The sequence below is a fragment of the Penaeus japonicus genome, unplaced genomic scaffold (assembly GCF_977035675.1).
Source record: "Penaeus japonicus unplaced genomic scaffold, GWHDUDI00000001_assembly GWHDUDI00000004, whole genome shotgun sequence".
Lineage (NCBI taxonomy): Eukaryota > Metazoa > Arthropoda > Malacostraca > Decapoda > Penaeidae > Penaeus > Penaeus japonicus.
Window position 1 is genome coordinate 20,894,765 of NW_028234406.1, and position 10,000 is coordinate 20,904,764.

The window sequence follows — 10,000 nt, forward strand, 5'->3', positions numbered from 1 at the left end:
AGAGACAGACAAAGACAGAGAGAGAGAGATTATGATGATAACAATGATAACAGATAGAAATGGGCATAGATATGGACAGATAGACAGATGAAAACGATAGAGAAACGGACAAATTTTCCTCTCCCTTTACAGAAACCCTGCGACAGAACCCCCCGCCCCCTTGCGGAAGCCGAGAGTGTCCAATCGAAAGCTGGCTGACGGAGGACCGGGAAGATTTTCTCGTCAGCACAGTCAAGGCACTCACTAGCACCCTATTGAAGCGTCAGGCCAGTCGTTTGACAGGTGGGTAGATGCCGTGTGTTGGGTAAGGACGCACAGAAGGCATACCAAGTGTCGTACGAAGTTTTTGTATGTGCGCGTGTGTATGTGTGTGTGAGTGTGAGTGTGAGTGTGAGTATGAGTGTGTGTGTGTGTGTGTGTGTGTGTGTGTGTGCGTGAGTGTGAGTGTGAGTGTGTGTGTGTGTGTGTGTGTGTGTGTGTGAGTGTGTGTGTGTGTGTGAGAGAGAGAGAGAGAGAGAGAGAGAGAGAGAGAGAGAGAGAGAGAGAGAGAGAGAGAGAGAGAGAGAGAGAGAGAGAGAGAGAAATAAAGAAAAAGAGAGAGAGAGGTGCTTGAAAATGTTAACAAGCTGTGGTTGCAAGCCTCATCCGCGGGATCGATAGTGCATTTTGTGAATAAGAATATGATTCCCTGCAATATGTTGAGGTTCGCAAGGCCATTATAGTGCCATGTTTACTCTCTTTAAGTCGGAGTAAAGTGGGTACAAAAACAGCCACATGTTTAGCCCTTAAATAAAAATGGAAACAGGAAAAATAAGAACTTTTTGAAAATAGGAAAAAAAAAACATACCGGATCTGTGCCTTTTCGAAGTTCTAAAAATCCAGCTACGCCGTTTTCCAAATACATTAAGAAAAATGAGCATGTTTTTGTCACGGATAGGTGGTTGGTCGAGTGGAAGAGAAAGAGAGAGAGAGAGAGAGAGAGAGAGAGAGAGAGAGAGAGAGAGAGAGAGAGAGAGAGAGAGAGAGAGAGAGAGAGAGAGAGAGAGAGAGAATGAGGGAGGGGGGAAGAGAGAAAGGAAAGAGGGAGAGAGAGAGAGAGAGAGAGAGAGAGAGAGAGAGAGAGAGAGAGAGAGAGAGAGAGAGAGAGAGAGAAACGGAAAATGAGATATAGTGTAAAAAAAATATATATATAAAAATAGGTATGAATCATGAACAAATTCACGATATTCATGAGGAACATAAATGTACATGGATAAGAATAATGATGGTAATAATGATGCTATTGATGATATAAATAATGAAAGTCATGATAGCAATAGCAATGATGATTATTATTATGATTATTATCATTATCAACATCATTACCATTATCAGTATCATTATGAAAATAAGAATAATAAAAAGAATAACAATAATAACAATGATGATAGTTATGATAATAATACCACCAACACCAACAGCAATATCAATAACAACACACACAAAAAAAAAGACTTTATACCCGTTTTCTTCTCAGATTTAGAAATACACCTGAAACACTTCGAAAAAGCGAGGTGCGTTATGGCTGCCGAGAGCGAGCCGTTGGAGAGGGCGCGGGGTTACATCAAGGACAGATTTGCCGCCTTTGGACTGGATGTCAAAGTCCAACGTTTTGACACGGACCTCAGGATACAGGGCGCGGATGTTAAGGTTAGGCTGTCTCGTGTGCAGATTCTGATGGCTGTTGAAAAGTTTTAATCTGGCTCTCTCTTTCTTTCTTTCTTTCTCTTTCTCTCTCTCTATCTATCTATCTCTATCTATGTATCTATCTATTTATCTATCTAGCTGTCTATCTATCTATCTATCTATCTATCTATCTTTTTATCTATCTATATGTATGTATGTATCTATCTATGTATATACATATATGTATGTATTTATCTATGTGTGTATGTATATACATATATATATATATATATATATATATATATATATATATATATATATATATATTATATATATATATATATATATATATATATATGTTCATATATGTTTTTTCACTATTAAATGCAATAATCAATTGTAGACTAAGAGGACTTCTTAAAAGGGTAATGATATTGATTATTTCTTGCAATTATGATGATGATGACTATAACATAATGATGATAATCATTATAATCATATTAATGATGATATTGATGATGGTGATAACAGAGACAACAATAGTATTGACTATAATAATGAAAATTATAATGATTATAGTGGTAACAAAAATGATGATTATAATGACAATGATGATGATAACAATCATGATGGTAATGATAATAATAACAAGGATAATACTAATGGTCATAATAACTATGATAATAATTATAATGATTGTAATAACAATGATAATGATAGCAATAACAATGGTTATGGTATTGATAATAGTAATAGGGATAATATAAATAGTAGTGATGATAATAATAATAATAAAAAAATCGAGAATAAACATAATGATAAAGATAATAACAATGATAATGATAGCAATAACAATGGTTATGGTATTGATAATAGTAATAGGGATAATATAAATAGTAGTGATGATAATAATAATAATAAAAAAATCGAGAATAAACATAATGATAAAGATAATAACAATAATCATGATAATAATGATAATGATAATAATAACAATATCAATACGATCATACCAATGATAAGATACAGTAACACTAACAATTCCATTAACTGCACAGGTATCTGGCGAGAACATCGTGGGCGTATCGGCGGGGGCGGCGCGCGGGCCTGTACTGGTCGTGGGCGCGGATTATGACTCGGGTTTGCAAGACTCGCCCCTGGAGAATAATGGGGCGGGTGTGGCTGCGTTGCTGGAGGTTGCAAGGCTCTACACGCAACAGACGGCCGCCGAGGGGTCGTTTGTGCAGGACAGGACTGTCGTGTTCGTTGCCTTTGATATGAATCTGAAGGAATATGTAAGTTGTTGGGACTGATGTGTTTGGGTATGTGGATGTGGATGTGTGTACACATGCATACATACATACATATACATATATATGTATATATATATATATATATATATATATATATATATATATATATATATATGTATATATGCATATATATACATGTGTGTATGCATATATATGTATATATATATATATATATATATATATATATATATATATATATATATATATATGTCTGTGTGTGTGTGTGTGTGTGTGTGTGTGTGTGCGTGGGTTTCAATCTACAGAATAGTGTCTATATGTACAGCATACAATATAGTACATACTCAAAACAGTATATTTGAATATACATAAAAAGGTCGTCACAATAAACCCTTACATTCTTCTTCTTCTTCTAAAAAAAAAAAAAAAAAAAAAAATCCTTTGCCCCCCCCCCCCCCCTCCCCACTACCACACACAGGGAGGCGACCAAACAGGCGAGCCAGGATCCTACTACTTCCTCCACCAATGGCTGTGGGATTTCGTCAACCAATCAGCTGTCAACTTTGGCGGCGCTATCGTTATCGACTCCATTACCAAGTTTAGCGACAATCTCAATTCGCAATATGTGTTTGAGGAATTTGTAACTGTGAGTTTTTATTTATTTATCTTATCTTTTTAATTGTTTTTTTGTTTTTTTGTTTTTGTGGTGGTGGTGGTGGTATACACGCACATGTGCATACAAAATAAACATAAACACACATACATAAACACAAACACATAGAAACAAACAAACACAGATACACACAAACACACACACACAAACACACAAACACGCACACGCACATATTTCTTTCACCTATTACCGTTATATTGATCTATTTATCGAGCAGAGAGCTATTCTCGGGACATCTATCTAAATCGTATTGTGTGTTAATTAGATTGAGGTTATCTTTAGAGTCGCCTGTCAATTTATCTATTTCCATCCATCTACTCATTAATCTCATTATTTACTTATATATTTTGCTATGTATCTGTTTCTCTTTCCGTCTATCTATTTATCCATCTATCTATCTATCTATCTATCTATCTATACATATATATATATATATATATATATATATATATATATATATATATATATATATATATATTTACCCATCTTACAATCTATAAATCTATCAGTCTATCATTCTGTCTATCTATCAATATATCTACATATCTATCAGTTTATCTATCTCTCTATTCTGTCTTTCTGTCAATCTATTTTTCTTTTCTTTTTTATCTGTCGATATATCTACCTACCTACCTACCTATCTATCTATTCATATATATATCTACTCATCCAATATCTATCTACCTACCTACCTATCCCCTCTCTCCCTCCCTTCTTACCCTCCTCCCCCCCCTCCTACCTCCCTACCTCCCTCCCTCCCTTCCTCCCTCTCCACCAACCAACCTACCTACCTATCTGCCTACCTATCTATCCATCTACCTATCCATCCATCTATCCATCTATCCTATCTACCTATCTTCGTCCCCTATTACAGGCATTCCCCGACGCGTCACGTGACATCGCTAACAACAGCAACAGAGGAAACTTCATTGCCGTTTTTGCAAGGGATGACAAGGCGAGTAACCAGCTGTCAAAGGTGTTTTCGGACAATTACGAAAAGGTATGTCAAGAATGGAACCCGTGTTTTTTTTTTTTTTTTTTTTTTTTAGGGGGGGGGTGATGAAATGGTGGTTCGTGGATAGATTGATAAATTAATAGAATTGGTGATGAGGATGAGGATGAAGATGAGGATATTGATGATAATAAGAGAAATACCAATCATGATGATAATGATGATTGTAATGATGATAGTGATAATGATAATGATGATAATGATAATAATGATGATAATAGTAATGATAATGATGATGATAATAGTAATGATAGTTATGATGATAATTGTGAAAATGATAATGATAATAGAAAGATGAAAATTATGATAATAATAATGATAATAACGATGATCATAATACTAATACTAATAATCTTACAACTACTACTAATAATAATGATGAAAATGATAATAATAAGGATTATTATTATAATAATAATAAGGATTATTATTATAATAATAATAATGATAATACTGATAATAAAAATCATAAAAATAATTATAGTAATGATAATGATAACAATGAGAATGACAATGATAATGAAAATGGTAATAAGGATACTAATACTGATAAGAGTAATGGTAATGATGATAATGATGATAATAATAATACAAAAATAATGGTGATAGTAATGATAGTGATGATAATGATAATAGTAAATAAAAAATAATAATAGTGGTAATGATGATGATTACCTTATATTGATAATTATGATGCTGATGATAGTAATTATAATGACAAAAATGATGATAACGAGTTAAAAAGTAATTTCATAAAGCAGTAATCTTATGAATATGTGATAATAATGATAAAGATAATGCTAATAAAAGTGATATAGAAAGCAGCATAGCACATATTAAAGCAGAATTATTACCATCTCTATTGATTGTAATAGTAATGGTAAAAGCAGTTGTATGTGTAGCTTTAATCCAGTAATGGAAGTTAAATTATTAGTAATCATTATTTCGATATGTGAAAATCTTATGGTTTTTGTAGAGATAGTAATAGTGATAGTAGTAATTGTCGTTGTGCCAGTTTAAGTAAGATAAGTAGTAATAGCTGAACCATGTGTACCTCTCCAACAATTGTATCATAATTCCGTCGCCTGCAGGACCGTCGAGCTCGTATGGTCAGACTTCAGGACTTCCCTATAAGGAATGGACCATCCTACAAAGGAGTCTTCGAGATGTTCAACCACCAGTCACACTATCCCTTCTGGTCCTTCACTTCCGGAGAAGAGCAAATTCCTCTGCCTGCCGTACTCATCACCGACACGGGTTCGTAGAGCAGATCCTAAATTGCTATTCTCATGAAACTTCCGTGTGAGTTGTTCCAGTTCTTCTAGTAATGAGTTGAGGACGTTTTCTCCTGCAGGTATGCATAGGAACACTGAGGAACCTTGCACCCAGACGTGTCCTGCCGACGTCTTCCTCACCAGGAAACGCAGAGCCGTCATCACCAACATTGTTGATTCGGTCACCAGCACCTTGCTAAAACTCCAGACGAAAAGTGTGTATCGTTTGATGGTATTTTGTAGAACTATACGCTAGGTGAATGGGTGTGGATTGTGTGTCTGTGTTTTTCTTTTTTGTCTAATCATGTATACTCTCAGGGAATATTTCCTCACTTTTATACATTTTCAGGAGCAGAACGGCCCACAGAAAGTCCAGTCAAGTGGAACGGCGGAGAACGGAGTGGAACGACATCTCTAGCAATTACTACCTTTGTTGTTTTCCTCGTCATTGCTTTGCAGTGAATGCGTGTTCTCTGAGGTACTGATAAGACTGTGTTCAGGTATAATTCAGTAGAAATAGATAGATAGAGAGAGAGAGAGAGGGGGGGGGGGTAATTTTATCTTATTCATTCGGATTACAGTCAATGCAGATATCCATCAAATCAGAGAGAGAGAGAGAGAAAGAGAGAGAGAGAGAGAGAGAGAGAGAGAGAGAGAAGCAGACACACAGAGAGAGAGAGAGAGAGAGAGAGAGAGAGAGGAAGAAGAAACAAGAGAAAGTGAGATCAGAGACAGAAAATTTATAGAGTAATCTCCGTCTTCAAATGTAACCATGGCATTTGCAAGACAGATATCAATCAATATGTGTTCGTGTGTCAGTAAGTTTGCACTGTAACAGCGAATACTGTTAGGAAACTGACCGAATCTTCATTTCATTGATAATGCTTCCCTTTATTGTCATATGATATTAATACTGAATAGAAACATAATAGTACAAATAGGTCTAATGAAACGGAATAGAACGTGATATTGACGTTTCACTTTTTATTTTTATTTGTCCAGTTATTAGAATACAAGAACAGGCAGAGAGAGAGAGAGAGAGAGAGAGAGAGAGAGAGAGAGAGAGAGAGAGAGAGAGAGAGAGAGAGAGAGAGAGAGAGAGAGAAAGAAAGAGAGAGAGAGAGAGAGAGAGAAAGAGGGAGGAAGGGAGAGAGGAAGAGGGAGGGAGACAGGAAAAGAGAGAGAGAGATAGGTAGATAAATAGAGAGAAAGAGGGAGGGAGGGAGAGAGAAAGAGAGAGAGAAAGAGGGAGGGAGGGAGAGAAAGAGAGAGAAAGAAGGGAGGGAGAGAAAGAGAGAGAAAAAAAGTAGAAAGAGAGAAATCATGTGTCAAGTTTCGTACAGGATTGAAAGAAAATTCAAAAAGTGATTCGGTCTTTATTTGAGATGATTCAAAGAGTAAGCCACTTTGATCCAACTGCAAGATATCACAAACTCAGAGAAATTGATAGTCATATGAGGGCATCTCAATAGCGAAATGCTTTGTGCGTAGCCCTTGTTAGTGGGTGTTCAAAATCAGTTTTAATTCAGATTTTAAAAAAAAACGTGTAATTACTGATGAATGTCAATTGCTATTAAAAATTCACCACTGAAAAATCGTGCAACAGTATTAGTGTCCTTTGTGCTTGTAATACAAAAACAAGTGAATGACGCCATACAAGTTTATCATAGCCCGATTTACAAAGGTTATCAATCATTTTGCTTTTCAGAATTACTTCTTTTGATATGAAATACTGCGTGTGAAATAAAAAATAAATCTTACGTTTATCTCTGTAATTTTGTTTAACTTATCCACTTTATGAAAACTTCCGTAAACAAAAAAAACTAGAATGATAATAATCGTGCACAGACAACAGCTGGATAGATTTATGTGCACGTATCGTGTGTATGTGCGTGAAACTGTATTCGTGTTGTCCGTACATGTGTGTGTTTTGTGTGTGTATCCATGATCTCATTTAGCGAGAACAGGAATGTGACTTGAGGAAAGGAAGTTAATTAAATGAAGCGTGAAGCATGAAGTTGAAGGATGAAAGGGAGTCTAACCGGCCATCATCGTCATGAACTCTGGAAAGGAAAACGGAAGACTGTTATAGCAAAGGAAAAGAAAAGAAAAAGAATAAAAGAGGACATGTAAAAATATCCACTATTTTAAAAGAGACAAAAAAACGTTGTCTCATGACTAACGTCAAGAAAGAGCTCCGCACAGCTGTGGAAGTAAGAAAAAATAGGGATATCATCTTTCAAATATGGAATACAAAGTAAACAAAACAAAAGATATAGCCCCTCTACCAAGGGGTATTAGCTTTCAAATGTAGAATATGCAGGAAATATAAGCCCAAGAGAAACCCATATGTCTAGGGATATCACTTTTCTAATATGATAAATGAAGTAGAAAGGAAGAAAAACAAGAAAAAATGGCAGCAACGTTCATATAGAAGGGCTGTACTGTAGATAAAAAAAGAGCGGGAAAAAATTATCTCCGACTAGAAGCCTTCTGTTGTTAATTAAAAGCTCAGATTTTTTTGTTTTCAATAACCTGCGCCCAGAGTCACTTACAGGTTTAGGCAAAGTTACATAGATGCAAATATCCGTCTACAGAAAATATTCGTATTTAATTTGGTTACTAAAAAAATGAAGACAGATGTTTGGTAAATCTACAATAACAATATGAAATATTTTTTGTATGCAATGACTAAGAACTGACACTTTTCTTTTGTTCATTCTTAAGCAACTCACCTCAACATATCGCCTGTTTCTGGAATCCTATTAAGATAGAATATATAAAGGATTGCGCTTCACTTGTCAATAAGGGAACACAAAGAATTGTTTTTTAACTTTTGCTACATGTATAGGTTCATCGAATTTATAGGTTATGTAATATATATATATATATATATATATATATATATATATATATATATATATATATATATATTATATATATATATATGTATGTATTCATATGTATACATATACATATATATATATAAATATATATATATATATGTATATATATATATATAATACATATATATATAAATATATATATATATACATATAATATATATATAGATAGATAGATAGATAATTCCATACATATAAATACATGTATATATATATATATATATATATATATATATATATATATATATATATATATATATATATATATATATATATATATATACATACATATTCATAAAAATCCGTCCTATTTTCGGGTGTTAGCAGCAACCCGGCGAGAGTAAATAGCAAAAGCGACAACACAAGCAAACAATATTGAGAAAGGACAATAATAAATCCGACAATGGTTCAGTTTTAATTTAAAATCTTAAACAATAAAGCAAGTTCACTTATAAGCATTTAGTTAACACAAAGTCAGGAAAAAACATAATACATAACACTTGTTTTAATGATAACATAAATATTTCCTAGATCAGTAAGTTAGAACTCACTTCAATTAGGTTAATGATGTTATACTTCTCTGTATATAAAAAAATGTTATAAGATGCCAATGATTCTAGCAAAAAAAAATAAAAAATAAAAGAAAAAACATTAATGTAAAAATTCAAGTCTTTAAAAAAAAAACAAAGAAATATAACAATTTATAAAACAGACATCGCTCCACAGTGTTCCCTTCTCTGTTATATAAAATAATAAATAAAAATAAAAGGAGGAAAACGTTTTAAAAAAATCTAATAACTTGGTAACTGTAAAGATCTCATTCAAAAAAGAGATCCTTTTTTCTTGACTTTGGTAAACATCTATTCTTGAGGTCATCGTATTTCATCTTCAATGATGTTACATATATATCTTCCTACGAAATTATATCTTTTCAAAAAAGTTATATCTTCCTTTGTAAGATGTTATAGATGTTGTTGTCCTTTTCTTTGGCGTTATATTCAACGTTTTTCTTCTTCTTCTTCTTCTTCCTTTTTGCATTGGAGACACGTTCCGAGCCGAAAAGGCATATGTTCCGCAAGACGACGAGGCCGTTTTTTATTCCGCCGAAGGATGGAGAATGCGAGGTGGGTGACTAAAATAAATGTACGCAGGTGACTCTCGTACGCTGCTGTGTAATAGATGTTGTTGTTGTTTTGGTATGG

The 10,000-nt window shown here is 33.9% G+C and overlaps 2 protein-coding genes across 9 annotated transcripts in view; one reads left to right on the plus strand and one right to left on the minus strand.

Moving 5' to 3' along the window:
* LOC122265059 (uncharacterized) overlaps positions 1–6,553 on the plus strand; it is a 21,950-nt gene extending 15,397 nt beyond the window's left edge. The window contains exons 7-14 of the mRNA XM_086536269.1: positions 133–282; positions 1,517–1,689; positions 2,724–2,960; positions 3,415–3,582; positions 4,484–4,609; positions 5,713–5,878; positions 5,976–6,110; positions 6,245–6,553. Of these exons, the coding sequence (XP_086392395.1) occupies positions 133–282; positions 1,517–1,689; positions 2,724–2,960; positions 3,415–3,582; positions 4,484–4,609; positions 5,713–5,878; positions 5,976–6,110; positions 6,245–6,357 (1,268 nt within the window). The 3' untranslated portion in view covers positions 6,358–6,553. The remainder of the gene's footprint in view (positions 1–132; positions 283–1,516; positions 1,690–2,723; positions 2,961–3,414; positions 3,583–4,483; positions 4,610–5,712; positions 5,879–5,975; positions 6,111–6,244) is intronic.
* Positions 6,554–7,258: 705 nt separating this feature from the next.
* The window catches only part of LOC122248246 (troponin C, isotype gamma), a 32,275-nt gene continuing 29,533 nt past the window's right edge, over positions 7,259–10,000 (minus strand). For 6 of the 8 annotated variants that reach the window (XM_043008143.2, XM_043008139.2, XM_043008142.2 and 3 more), the window contains one exon: positions 9,201–10,000. This exon is cut by the window's right edge. Coding sequence is in view for 2 of the 8 variants with exons in the window: in XM_043008140.2 (XP_042864074.1) it covers positions 7,933–7,958 (26 nt within the window). In the remaining 6 variants the exon portion in view is untranslated. Of the gene's footprint in view, positions 7,959–9,200 lie in introns of those variants that run through there. The other 2 variants (XM_043008140.2, XM_086536270.1) reach the window with 1 other exon arrangement.